A 14,723-nucleotide genomic window follows, 5' to 3' on the forward strand; every position below is an offset into this window, starting at 1 on the left:
AAATTTCTGAGATCTTTGTTAACTATGTGGAATTAATAGTGTCTTTACCACATGTGTGTACAAAATTTCTAAGAATTTTCATACTTCTCTTCCTTCAATCTCTCTCTCTCTCTCTCTCTTTCTCTCTCTCTCTTTCTTAATATACTCTTACGTAAAAGAGTTAGAAACGATCTAGCTAGCTATCTAACTATCGTTCGTTCGTTCGTTCGTTCGTTCGTTCATATAATTTTCTTAAATACATGTAGGTATATATTACAGACATACGTAATTGTAGAAAATAATTTGATAGATTAAATGACACAGTATTTTATTTCATTCGTGTTACCTTGAATACGTTACTACAACAATTAGTTTTATTAATTTATATTAGAAAAAAAAGAACACCTTAAATGTCAGCCATTTTGGTTCTTTATTTTATTTGATTTTGTCGTATTTTAATAACATTTTCAATGCAGTGTTATTTTATTTTCTTTTTTTTCCGCATTTAAAACAAATATTTTCTATTATTTTTTTAATATCATTTGTATAATTTATGTCGTATAATTAGTAAAAGTGTTGTAAAACTAATTGTTGATAATTATTATAATATTGTCATTGATAAGAATAAACAGAAATGTTAAAGCTTACCATTTCGTTCCGTTTCATCGTTCAGTAGCTGATAACTCGTTCAACTTTTTTGTTAAAATATTATTAAAAGATTAATATTCTCGATTAATTGAATTTTTACTAGATTAATGCACAAATCAAATGTCACTTTTGAATAAACTGTGTGAAGAATAAAATTAAAGCGTGAAATTATGTATAACAAGACACGACGCACTATCTAGCGGAACTTTTGATAATCATTTAGTATCGATCTAGTTATTTCGATATTTCGATTATATGAGATATTATTCATATGTCGATAATGCAGTAAATTATATTTTCTATCCTCGAATCTTTTACATTTCCAATTCGTACAACGTTTCTCTTGCAATATTATATTTAAATAAATAAATTATGAAAAAATATTCAATTAAAATGTGTAATAAACAATATTAAAAATATATCCAAATATCGATACTGATAAACAACCAATCAGGTTTAACCTAGTGAAATGTAATTGGTGAATCATAGAAATCAATACTATGGGTGCCATCTAGTGACAAAAATAATAAACACATGTCGGTAAACGTGTACAGTATTGTAAAAGTTCATTTTGATAAATGTTTCTCTCTATTGTGGCTTGTAGATAGTCTTGTGGGTTATGTGGTTATGGTGTACCGGTTGCAACGTCGACGCCATTTTAAGGAGTGTAGTGACTAAAGATGCAGTTGCGCCTGTGTTCTTTTTTTAATTAATCTAAGCGAGATAATTAAATTTAATTGCATTGTTGTGTAATATTAAACAAAATGACGCAATTTTTACCACCAAATTTACTCGCATTATTTGCACCCCGCGAACCAATACCTTATTTGCCACCGGCTAGCAAGCTCCCACACGAAAAGAAGAATGGAGGATATATTGGCGTTGGAACATTTCTTAAATATTTTGAGGTAAATTATTATTTTCCTTCTTTCATACATGTGACTTTAATATTTTTCACGTATGTTTTTCTTTCTTTCTCTTTTTATCCGTCAAACGCATATTGTTTTTAATTAGATCTTTTAAACGTAAAAAAAAAATAAAAAAATAGCATACATATTTTAGAACTTTCTTGAATGCGTGCATAGTTTTCAAATGCGCTTTGAAACGAATGCACATATGTGTATGATGAGTGATCTTTTTTCTTGTTTTCATTTTTAGTGCATTATGTAAGGAACTATTGGATGCATTTCAAATTTTAATAGCCATCTAGAATGTGCATTATGTATTAAGTAGTGAGACAATATGTCAATGAATTCTTTGTTCATGCTAATATTATATATTTTTCTAATTTATCAATTTAATAAATTTGATAAAAGGATCCCAAGGATACTCCACCACCTGTACGTGTGGAAACTCGAGAGGAAAGATTGGAACGTCGAAGAAGAGAACGTGCTGAACAAGTTGCTTATAAATTAGAACAAGAAATTGCTGTTTGGGATCCTGCTGGTATACCCAATGTGACTGCAGATCCTTTTAAAACCTTATTTGTAGCAAGAATAGTACGTATTTATTTCAATAGTTTCATCATCGAATATTATTGAATAAAACATTTGTTGAATTAAGTGTGTTAGATATGTTTTAACATAAACATATTTTTTTTTTAGAATTATGATACCTCGGAATCCAAACTTAGGAGGGAGTTCGAAGTCTATGGACCGGTAAAAAAGGTATAATCAAATATAACATATGTAAAAATATGTAAAATATGCATGTCAATTGATGTATTGACTTGTAAATTTAATTGATATTTATTTTCTATATATTGTTAATTATTTGTAGATTGTGGTAATTCATAATACAATAAATGGCAAACCTAGAGGATATGCCTTCATTGAGTATGAGCACGAAAGAGACATGCACTGTAAGTATCAGCCCAGAAATATAATATTTTCTTAAAAGCCTCCGTGAGTCCATAGTATGGAATCTCACATTTCTTAGTATCACTTCCAGCTAGATATAGTGGGGCAGGGCTATAGTTAGGCTACCCATTTTCATTGGTACTTAACCAGAAGGTTGTGTGTGGGGGGTCCCACGATACATCCATGCAGGAATACCATTTTCTAAATACATAAAAATGTGGTAAACGATTGAAATGAAAAAGAGATTATTGGCTGTCTTGATTAATGCAGTTTTTATCTTGTTCTTGGTACAGCGTGGTGGCCGCTGCCGGCAACTAGTGCCGTTCACTATTCCATGCAAAATCCCTGAACCTGCCTGATATGATAGGTTTGTATGTGTGGTAAGATCCAACATACAACAAAGTTTGTTAGCATCTATGCTTACCCTATATTTCTCTTCAGCGGTTTGTTTAATTAAAATCTCAATTTGATTGAATTTTTATCTAAATCGATTGAGAGCTCAATATTGGCCGCATTTTTAAAGTGTTCGCAGAAAGCAGGTGTCTATCTTGTTTGTTTGACAGATTTATTTATGGTTTGTGGTTTTATTTTCAAAAGAGTACGCGTAAAGTTAGCATTCTACATTGAAATTGATGATTGGTGGGCTTGCTTCTAGGGAAAAGGTTCAGGGACACGGGCGGTGAACAGTCACGTTAGTGTTATTATTATATTAATTAATTATTATTACACATACATACATACATATTTTGGTCTCTACGTCGACTAGACATTTACTTGTTACATTCGTATGAAATTCTATAACGCGTTTTCAAACTCAAATATACTTAAATTTTAGGAGTCATTCAAATTAGTCCATTATCGTTATTAGACAACGCGTTTATAACATTTAATCAAATTAATTATCATTATGCACATAATCATAGGTGTGTCATTAATTGAAAAAGTAAAAATGTTAATGATTTTATTTAAATGTTCGATATTAAGCAAGGGTAGAGCATCATAGAGATCCTCTGCGAGAAAAGCAGTTTTCAAATTTTTAATAAGTTTAGTAAAAGATTCATAATGCAGATTAGTGGACTATTGTTATTATTATTATTATTGTTATTATTTATATGATTATTATTATTCTTACTGTAATTATAATTATCTTTATTATTATTATTATTATTATTATTATTATTATTATAATTATTATTACTATTATTATTACTATTATTACTATTATTATTACTATTATTATTACTATTATTATTATTATTATTATTATTATTATTATTATTTTTATTATTATTATTATAATTATTTTTATTGTTATTAGGGTGCTTTTTTTTATTCTTTCTGCCAAAAAAAGACAAAAAAAAAAAAAAGAAAATATTAGATAAAACTTTTAATCGATCAAAATGATATAAAATGTTCACGCAAAATATGAATTATTATTTTTTAGTATATATTTTGTATGTGCTTAAGTCCTGAAACATATCAATTTCGATATAGAATACTAATTTATCTTAGCGATATTTATATTTATATATCTATATATCATCATTTCTTGCTCTGTAAACACGATATCTAAAAGTCTGCATAATATGATTTAGCATGCAGATAATCTTTCCCTTGCTTTCAATTTCGGAATTTTGATAATTAAAGTGGAATTGATCTATCATTTCCGCGTTTCAACGTAATCATTTAAAGTTTAACACAATATCTATTATTAGAATTCAGTATAACATTTTACGTAACAAAGTTATAAAATTATTAAATATATATATATATATGAATTGCGCACGGTTTGGTTGTAAGTAAAAAGAAAAAAATATTTAAAAAAAAAAAAAGAGAAATATATAAAAGCGCACCAGGTAAATGCAAAATAAAACTTCTTTGGAGATTGAACGAACATACGAAGACTGGGCACCTTCCCAATGAATAGCGTACGCGCTGGCCTACTCTCGCGTGTCTCTTACAAGTTCGATTCACTGATTAAAAGTACTTCTAAGCTTTGTGTTAACTTCCGTACGTAAGTAGCCGCGGTAGGTATTTTTTGTATTTGCTATACTTTTTGGAATATAAAACATTGTAGTATTTAAGGTACTTCAAAGTCTGCATACCTCATCGTTGATTATTGTGCCCCAACGTAGTAACGTACAATTGTGATTTTATACAGTAAGATGAGATCGTAATACCTTCATTTATCATATATCAAATGTAATAACAACATAACACAACAGTTTATTAATGCACATCATTAACTTTTTGTACTGTTACCATTGTCTTTTTTTTTTTTTCTTGTAAAAAAAAATGAAGGCTTTATAGTACAAGGAGTTTGTGCTTGAAAAAAAAGAAAGAAAGAAAATAACAAAAAGAAAGCAAAAAACAAAATAGAAAAAAGAAGAATATTGAAATATTAGATTAAAGGTATATACTTTCTAATTTTACTTTATAGAATATAGTGGACGTTACGAATAAAAAGAAGCACATAATCAGGGATAACGCATGCAGATACCTTATTATCCGTATCATGCATAAAAATAGGATATTTTATACTACTCACTGGTTTGGATGACTTCGTTGTAAGGAAATTATAAACACAATGCATATGTAGATACTTTAACCAAATTATCCAGGTTGCCGCATAGCAATTCTAACTCACATCGTTACCCAGAATGGTCGAGTAAAATAGTGTGAGAGAGTGGAAATAAAAAAAAAAAAAAATAAAATAAAAAAAAAATAAAAAATAACAAAACAAAAAAAAAAAGAAAAAGAAGAAACAAACAAATTATCTACAGTAAAGAATCGAGTCATTAATTGTTTCTCTGTCATATTCTTTATTTCTATTAGCCCATTCATATTGATGTAGTAGTTCTTGAGCTATAGAGAAAAGATTTGATTAATTTAAAGAAACATAAAAAAAAAAAAATAAAATAAAATAAACATTCTATTTTAAATGGTGCATTCGGTTGTGCAAAAAGAAAATATAATAAAACATTAGAAAATGTCATGAATAAAATCATTGACTTTATTTCGAAGATGAGTTCTCAGAGATTAAGAGAGATCTCATAATAGCATAAACGCGTAGTAGTTATGTGATTTTGATTAGATTGTAATTTTGTAATGATACTTTTAGCTGCGTATAAGCATGCCGATGGTAAGAAAATAGATGGTCGCAGAGTGTTGGTTGACGTGGAGCGTGCAAGAACAGTAAAAGGGTGGCTCCCTCGACGACTTGGTGGTGGTCTAGGTGGTACTCGCAGAGGTGGACCCGATGTGAATATTAAACACTCCGGTAGGGAAGATAATGAAAGGGAAAGAGAAAGATATCGTCTCGAGCGAGAGAGGGAAACTTCTGGACGAGGGATGGACAGGGATAGGTAAGAAAAATACATTTTTGTTGTTGTTATTAATTAAATATAATTCAAATGAAATTACGTATAATAATAATAAAAAAAAAATGCAATCTTACATTCTTACAGAGATATCAAAATATTTTACGATCTTCAAATAATTAATAAGAATCGTAAATTATATTTGTAATTACTTTTTGTTGGTTTGTTTTTTAGGGATCGTGATCGTTTAGACAGAGAACGTAGAAGGTCACGCGATCATAAAAGAAGATCAAGGAGTAGGTCACGCGACCGAAAACGTAGACGTAGTAGTCGAGATCGTTTACCAGATCCTGATATAGAGGAAATTCAAAGGGACGAACGACCACGCGATAGAAGAGATCGTGATCGTGAACGTGATCGTGATCGAGATCGTAAGAGGAGTAATGATCGTGATCGCGATCGCGATAGGGACAGGAAGAGAATTAAGAGAGACAGAGATCGTGAACGCAGGGATAGAAAAGATCGTGGTGATCGACAGGATGAGGATACCAAGGAAATTCGTATTAAGGAAGAACCTTTGGATGGTACTCTTTATATAACATTTATATATATATATTATATAGAAATCATTTCAATGGAAGTAATTATTATATGAAAAAATTGCGTATGTTACATTTAACAAAATTAATATCGTTTCATATAAATTTGCTTGTATATATATATATATGTATAAGGGTCGTTAGTAAAGAAAGGGTTAAAAACAATTTATTACTCACTTGTAGTAATTAAAAAAAAAAAAGAAAGTATTAATTTTTACACGCTTGTATAAATTAATATATATATATATATATATAATTTTAATACACCTTGCTTTCGTTTAGAAAAATAATTTAGTAATGTATTTTATTAACTGCAACACACTCTTATATAATTTGTATATTTGATTTTGTTGAAATGTAATGTACAATCTTTCTTTTGAAGGATACCCATGAGAGAGTGTTTATATTAATGATTTAAAAAATATAAATTGTTTTAATAATGGGAAATATTTTCAGATTATCCCGATTATAGTAACACGTTCTCAACGTCAGGATCATATTTCACCGCAGTCAAGTATGAAGACGATAACGATCAAGAAGTCGAAGAAAAATATAGAATTCCCGAAGGTCGCCCTGATCCACCCCCATACAATAATTACGACTCTGTACAAGATTATTGATCTCAGTAATATGCCTTATGACGTTTTCTCTCAGCCCGCGACGAATCGATGCAACCATCAATAATAATGTTTATATTGTATTTCCTTATTGTTATTAGCATAAATGCTGTAAATTACTGCATTTGAGTTACAACGAGAATTGTATAGCGGAATGGAAAATTTTTAATGAGCAGATTATTCTATTTGGCATATTGCAAGGTAAGCAGCTTTGATCTAAGTTTATAAATTAGCCGCCATCCATTTATCCGTTCCCTTGGTAATTAATTAATTTAGAATATTATATTATATTATATTATATATATATATTTATACCACCCATATATAATTTTTCGTCGATTGGTTTTGAACAAAAGAACAAAAAAAAAAAAAAAAAAGAAACCACAGAAAAGGTAAAAAAATTTTTATAAATTCGAATGTGTTATTTAAAAATACGATATTCTAGCAGTTGAAAAAACAACCTCGCAATATGGAATATATTTACACACACACACGTACACCCATCCACACATACGCAAAACACCCAGAAAGTTCGTAAACGTTTTCAATTTTATTGCTACCACGAATAAAAAAAAAAAGACAAAAAAAAAACAAAAAAAAGAACAAAAAAAGAAATATTATCACTCGCTGTAATTTGTACATACATAATAACGAGTATATGAAAATGAATTTCTTCTTCATAGTAATTGCTGCTGCTGCATGTATATTTATATATATATGTGTACATGTATAAGTATATTCATATATATATATTTGTATATGTATGTGAATATATGCATGAGTATATATATAGTATATATATGTATATATATTCTAATAAAATAAAGGATATAATTCATCTGTTAGACATTTATAAAAAAAAAAAAAAAAAAAAAAAAAATGAAAAAAAGTATCAATGGTAAATCCTAACGTTTAAAAACGTAAATTTCTTTTTTTTTCTTCTTCTTTTTCTTCTTCTTCTTCTTTTTAGTTCAAATATCTTTTATTTTATATTTCTTATGTTTATTGTATGTTAACATTAAAGGAAAGTATATAAGTAAAAAAAAAAAAAAAAAAAAAACAAAAAATGATGAAAATAGATATTAAATATCAAGCATCTTTTGTCAAGGTTTTCATTTAGGCCAAGTGATCTCTGTTGGTCATATAAATGCATGAGTATTATCATCGACCATCGGTGACCTACGTGGCCTGGATGGAAAGTGTAAGAAGATTTGATTTGTCAGATAGGTAGGATTATGTAAACGAGATAAGATATTTTTGGGGAATCGTATAATTGAAATTATCATTAGTTGTGTGCGAGGAAAACGTAATTCATGAAAATATTGTTTTTTTTTCGTACGATTCAAATTTAGCGCCAAAGCTACTACGTCGTCGTTATTTGTAAGTGTTCAACTAATAACTATGTTAGTGATTTAATAACAAATTTCAAGTTTTTCTGCGTATAAGTAAGAAGAAAAAAAAAACAAAACAAAAGAAAAGAAACATTTTATTATTTAATATTGCATTTTTAATAACATAGCCAAGAAAGACAAACACGTTTTATAGCGTTTATCTTTTAACTTAAAAGATGATAAATTTCTTTGTAACAATTTGTAAAAATTCATTTGCATTTGAATTGAGAGTTCAACGATTGTTGAATGTGTATTTTGATCGTTTCCTTTTTTGTTGCACTTTCGTTTTCGAATAATATTTAACGTGACAATTGCGGTTACATTAAATTGGGGAGGGGGAAAAAGAAAATGCAAGTATAATCGTAAGAAAGTGATTCTTTGATTTCATTAATAAATATAATAATAAATATAATAATAATAATATTAATGATAATGATAATAATAATAATAATAATAATAATAATAATAATAATAATAATAATAAAGATAATCGTGCGATATTTGATGTTTAAAATGTGAAAAAAAAAAAGAAAAGAAATCCTAAAGAAATATATAAGCGATGAAAACATTGTATTTGTAAGTGTGGTAAGTATTTTATGTATATGCATTTAAATGAAATATTCTTCTTTTATGTTTTATCAAATATTACATAATAATGTTTTTTTTTTTTTTTTTTTTTTGTAGAGATCTTCGTTATAAACTGTTTCAAAATAATCTCAATTTTGAAGTTTTAGTTGTATATTTCTTCAAGTAGTAAGATACAATTTATCAAACACATATTATCACACGTTTTATTAAATATATATATATATAAAAATACGATAAATTAGTGATAAATTAGTATTAATGTAATATTATATGTTATTTCTGTATGATTTCATTGAAATTAATTATGTATTTTATTTTCTTTTATTTTAATGTTTTCCTTTTCTTTTTTTTTTTTTTTGGTATAATTCTTGAAATCAAATTTACGCGCGAAATTTGAAAACTCGGAGTATTCGAATAATTTACAAAACGAGAGTATCATTTTTGTGTTGTTAACGAGTAAGCCTAAGCTTTATGTAATGTTTCATTATTATTTCGGCCGAGTTTAAAAAAGCACCCTGTTACGTTTTCAGTTCTTTTTTTTTTTTCTTTTTTTTTTTCTTGTTCTGTACTCGTTGGCAGTAGCCGCGAACGGAAAGTTAAAGTTGCGGATGTTTTAGTAACGAAGAGTTGCTGCCTCTGGCTTGCCTCTGCATTACAATTTTATACTGCATCGTAGTTTTTTTTTTATTCTTCTTTTTCTTTTTCTTTTTCCTTTTCGGTCTATTTTATTTTATATTCCTTATTTTAGTTTTTATTTCATGCCATTCTATTTTTATTTTCTCAACGTTTGTACAATAACTCTCTTGAAACTTAAAATACACGTTAACACACACATATATTTATTTTTGTATATAGGTCCATACGTACAACATATTTTTGAATCAACGTGTAACATATTTATTTTCTTACGTCGTGTACTCTATTTCATAAAAAAAAAAAACAACATAGTTTTTTATTCTCACGGTTTATTAAAAATTTAATTCTGTGTGTGTGTGTGTGTTTCTCTCTCTCTCTCTATATATATATATATATATATATACGTATTTCTCTCTTTTCCAAGAAAATTAAAAGTTTCTTTCCCTTCTTTTTATTACATTATTATACAACCCTCTTTATAAATATACAAATTCCATAAGATGTTTTACGAATACCATAAATCACGAAAATACTGTTATAATCAAATTTGTAAAATGGTCAGCAAAGTTGCTGTGTTTAGGTCAACAACAAAAAAGTAAAAAATAAATAAATAAATAAATAAATAAATAAATGAAAATTATTTTATATGTATTCTGCCATGTAAAAATTAAATACAATATTTTTGTTTTGTATAGAAAAAGAGAGAGAGAGAGAGAGAGAGAGAAAAAACTTGTGAATGCATTTAGGATATTTAATATTAAACATCACGTTTTTGTTACGGTTCAAAAACGAACGAACAGAAAACTTATATCACTTTGTAATATTCTCCTTGGCTTTATGGTCCTATATGTATATACTTTATAAGAAAATTTGCATATAATACATGGCACACGTATTATATACATATGGATATGTATATACTCGTGTGTTTTTGCAGTATATATATATATATATATATTTTTTTTTTTTCTTTTTTATTTTAAAGAGAAAATGATCGATTCCTCTTTAACGTTGTAGAATGACTTTTTCAAAAAACTATACATATATATATATATATATATGGGTCTGATAAAATTTCACATAAATTGAAGGTTTGTTTTAGAGTAATAAAAGGTGAATCGATCGTTCAAAGTGTAAAAGAGAAAGAGAAAGAGAAATAGAAATAGAGAGGAAGGTAGAAAGAAAGAAAGAAAAGAAAAAATTGTGAAAAAAGGCTAACGATCTTCCCTAATAAATTTTACTTTTTTTTTTCTTTTTTTCATATTTTTACGTTGGCAATCAAACATGCTTATAAAAGCTATATCCGTAATCGTAATGACATAATAGCACGGATTTTATTCCTTATCTCAAAAGGAAGAAGGAACATATATAAGTGGTGGGAAATAAAGTAAGAATAAGACACACGTATATTTACATATACATACATGCATATACACATGCATCAAAATAATGATTTAAAGTTATCAAAGCAAATAAGCTCGACTTTCTCGACCAGTTCCGAGTCTCTGATCCGCAAGGTGCTCAATTATTAGCGTTGAGGATCGGTTTCGATGTTTGGAGAGAGAGAGAGAGAGAGAGAGAGAGAGAGAGAGAGAGAGAGAGAATGAAAGAAAAAGAAAAAGAGAGAAAGAGATAGATAGACTTAGCTGGATATCGTGAAATCAACGACGTGGAAGCAGCGTGGAAGTGTATGATAGAATAAGAAAAAAAAAATAGAAAGAGAGAGAAAGAGAGAATGTGTAAGAAGGAAAAGGGTCTAAGGTGGGAGTAAGGCAGAAGGGTGGTTTTAGTTAGGGGTAGGGAGAAAGAAAGAAAGAAAGAAAGAAAGAAAGAGAGAGAGGGAAGAAAGAGAGAGAGAGAGAGGGAAGAAAGGAAGGCAGAAGAGGGGGGGGGGTGGGATTTAGAAGGAGATGGTGGATAGGGCGCAGGTGTGTCGAATAGTCTCATCTCTCTCTTTCATACGAGTATATGCGACTATGTGCGCGCGAAACCGAGTATCGTGATAGAAGAAAGGGATGGCTGAGGGTGAGAGCGGGAGGCATGGTATGGTATGGGATAAGAGGTAGTGGGGGTAAGAGAAAGAGGGTTGGAGGGTATGAGAGGTAGAGGCAAACTGAGGGAAACAGTGTAGTGTATACACAGGTAGATGGTAGGTTGTAAGCAGAAGGGAAAAGAGAAAGAGAGAGATAGAGTGAGAGGTGGTTGCCAGGGGTTGGAGGTGGAGGAATAGAGGAGGAGGAGGAGAAGGAGGATGAGGTTGGTATGGAGGTGGTGGTGGAGGAGGCAAGCTTGGTGCGTCAGAGCCTGCAGTGAGCCCGGCAGTGAGGCGAAACGTTGGGCTCCGCGCGGGAGTCTCGTGGCCGCCCGCTTTTCTTTCAGTCGGGGTGCCTTTTTCCATTACACCCGACCCCCTTCTTCTTCTTCTTCTTCTTCTTTCTTCTTCTTCTTCTTCTTCTTCTTCTTCTTCTACTTTTTCTACTTCTACTTTTTTCTACTAATTCTTCTATATATACTTCTGTTACTATTTACTACATCTATTAGTATCTACTAAAACAACAACATTTATTACTTCTTCTTATTCTTATTCGTAGTCTTCTTTTTATTTTTCTTCTGCTATTAATACTACTACTACTACTACTACTACTACTACTACTACTACTACTACTACTACTACTACTACTACTACTACTACTACTGCTACTACTACTACTACTGCTAACTGCTGTTATTATTAATTAGTACTATTTTATTACTGTCACATTGCTCGATCATAAAAAAGAAATATAAAAAAAAAAAAAGAAAATAATAATAATAATAATCGGTGTCGACATACTCCATGATAATTATTCTTCTTTATTGCTATTAATATATTACTTATTGCTCTATATTACTATTTTAATATTTTACTATTACCATACTATCCAACCCAGACGACGAAATTAATATTAACAACCTCCAACAAAAACAAGCAGAATCACAAGAACAACAGCAACTACAATAACAACAACTACAACTACTACTACAACAACAACAACAACAACAATTATCGTGACAAGGATTCGTAGGCATCTAGCGTCCTCCCTAAGGCACGCACGCACTCACGCACGCACGCACGCACGCACTCACGCACGCATGCACGCATGCACTAACGCAAGCACAAAGCTCGCATATAAGCACGATTTCTTCTTCTTATTCTTATTCTTATTTTTCTTCTTCTTCTTATTTAATCTTTCTCTTTTTTGATTTTTCGTCTAGTTTTGCTATTTTTTTTTTTCTTTTTTTTTTTTTTTTTTAATTTCAACATGTCCATCGAGATTTAACACGAATGTAAAGAGAAAACAAGAAAGAAAGAAAGAAAGAAAGAAAGAAAGAAAGAAAGAGAAAGAGAGAAAGAAAGTGAATGTATGAAATGAGTGAATGATCACTATAGTTGATCATCAATCTATTTCTTTCTCTCTCTCTCTCTCTCTCTCTTTCTATTTTTCTAACTTTCTATCTATCTTTCTATCTCATTTTGTATTTCTCTTTTTCTCTACTAATCTTTCTTTCTATTTCTCTCATTTACTCTTTCTCTTTTTCTTTGTTTCTCTCCTCTCCCGTTTTCGTAGTAAAGGTGAAACAAACGTGTGGCTTACGGTTAGGCCGCGTTGACCTCGAGGACCGGTCGGAATACGATCGAATCCTCTAAAAGTGTCGAAACTAGCCTAGACAACAAGGGCTTCTTATCTTCCCTTTCATTTCATTCGATTTCATTTGATTTCATTTGATTTGTACAAATGTTTTCTTCTTTCTTCCTTCTCTTCTATTGATAATCCAAAGAAAGAAAAAAAGGGAGAATGGGAAGTCATTTAATTGGTTTCTCTGAAGAATAGAAAGAAAATAATAGAAAGAGAAAGAGAAAGAAAGAGACAGAGAGAGAGAGAGAGAGAGAGAGAAAGAAAGAAGTTAGATAAGTTTTGAATGTTAATAAATAATCGGTGATATTAGAAATCATTTGGAAAGGTGGAAAGATCGTGTGCAGGTGACGGACCTTTTTTTTTCGTGAAAGGAGGTGGTGGTGGTAGTGGTAGTTTTGGTGGTGGTGGTGGTAGTAGTGTTGGAGGAGGAAGACGAAGAAGAAGAAGAAGAAGAAGAAGAGGAGGTGAAGAAGAAGAAGAAGAAGGAAGGAGGTGAAGGAGGTGGTGGTTGATGGTGAAAGAGGGGAATATAGCTCAAAAAAGGGGTGAGTGAGGTAAAGGTGGGTGGGTGCATTCGGTGGTGCAGACGGCGTGCGGCGTCGTGTGTTGCCTCTCTTACCCCGCGATCTCTCTCACGCACCGCCAATGCGGCTGAGATCGCGCGATCCCATTGGCCGACATCGTGCCGTGGTGTCAGCGATGGGTACGTCCAGGTTCGACGCTCCTGCTTGACCAAGAACGTCCTGCGGAATCCACTCGCGTCGCGTTCTACTCATCCTCGAAACGGTTCTGTTTTCCTTTTTTTTTTTTTTTGGGTTTTATATTAACTGAAAACTTTGCAAATTTGTGGATAAAACAACATTTTTTTTAACGAAGAAAAAGTGGATACAATTTATATGTATATATATATATATGTGTATGTATTTTGGATCTATAAATACATAAATACGTTTATATACGTGTAAATATATATATATATGCATATTGTAATATTATCAGAGAAAAATGATGTGTATGTGTGCTGTGTTTTGTGTGTGTGTGTGTTCAGTGTCATCTATCTCATCGTTTTAGTTTTCGTCTATTAGTTCTTCTTCTTTTCTTCTTTTCCGTGTTATATTACCAGAGAGTGTGTGTGAGAGAGAGAGAGAGAGAGAGAGAGAAATCTAATATCTTTACTGACTGTAAATGCATCCTTTCTTCTGCACCACCAACCGTAAGAAGAACTCAGCCCAAGGTCGTTGATACCTTGCAAAGATGAGTATCGTTACGAAGACTAGGACAACTTATCATGGTGTACCACCTTTTCACGAATAAATTAACCCCTCATTTATTTTATTAAATATTCAATAACGAGTTAGGGATTTTATTTAGGTTTCTTCTTCTAATTCCTTTTACTTTTCTTATTCTGT

At 30.4% G+C, this 14,723-nt stretch overlaps 2 protein-coding genes across 6 annotated transcripts in view; both read left to right on the forward strand.

The window, feature by feature from the left end:
- The first annotated feature begins 1,255 nt into the window (after positions 1-1,255).
- Positions 1,256-8,519, forward strand: snRNP-U1-70K (small ribonucleoprotein particle U1 subunit 70K). 2 transcript variants are annotated; one of them, XM_015325245.2, is made up of 8 exons: positions 1,256-1,535; positions 1,944-2,126; positions 2,232-2,294; positions 2,407-2,488; positions 5,608-5,851; positions 6,041-6,390; positions 6,862-7,030; positions 7,124-8,519. In XM_015325245.2, exons 1-7 carry the CDS (start codon positions 1,392-1,394, stop codon positions 7,023-7,025), a joined length of 1,230 nt encoding a protein of 409 aa, XP_015180731.1. In that variant the 5' UTR covers positions 1,256-1,391; the 3' UTR covers positions 7,026-7,030; positions 7,124-8,519. The 2 variants fall into 2 exon arrangements, with proteins under 2 accessions (XP_015180731.1, XP_015180730.1); XM_015325244.2 differs by having other exon boundaries at positions 6,862-8,519.
- Positions 8,520-12,421: 3,902 nt separating this feature from the next.
- Positions 12,422-14,723, forward strand: part of shaker (potassium voltage-gated channel protein Shaker) — a 202,827-nt gene continuing 200,525 nt past the window's right edge. For 3 of the 4 annotated variants that reach the window (XM_015325163.2, XM_089178905.1, XM_089178907.1), the window contains exon 1: positions 12,422-12,698. The gene's annotated coding sequence lies outside the window, so the exon portion shown is untranslated. The remainder of the gene's footprint in view (positions 12,699-14,723) is intronic. The other variant, XM_089178906.1, reaches the window with a different exon arrangement.

This window comes from Polistes dominula, unplaced genomic scaffold (assembly GCF_049000335.1).
Source record: "Polistes dominula isolate Pdom_NZ unplaced genomic scaffold, Pdom_raw_medaka contig_18, whole genome shotgun sequence".
In the NCBI taxonomy this organism is placed as follows: Eukaryota; Metazoa; Arthropoda; class Insecta; order Hymenoptera; family Vespidae; genus Polistes; species Polistes dominula.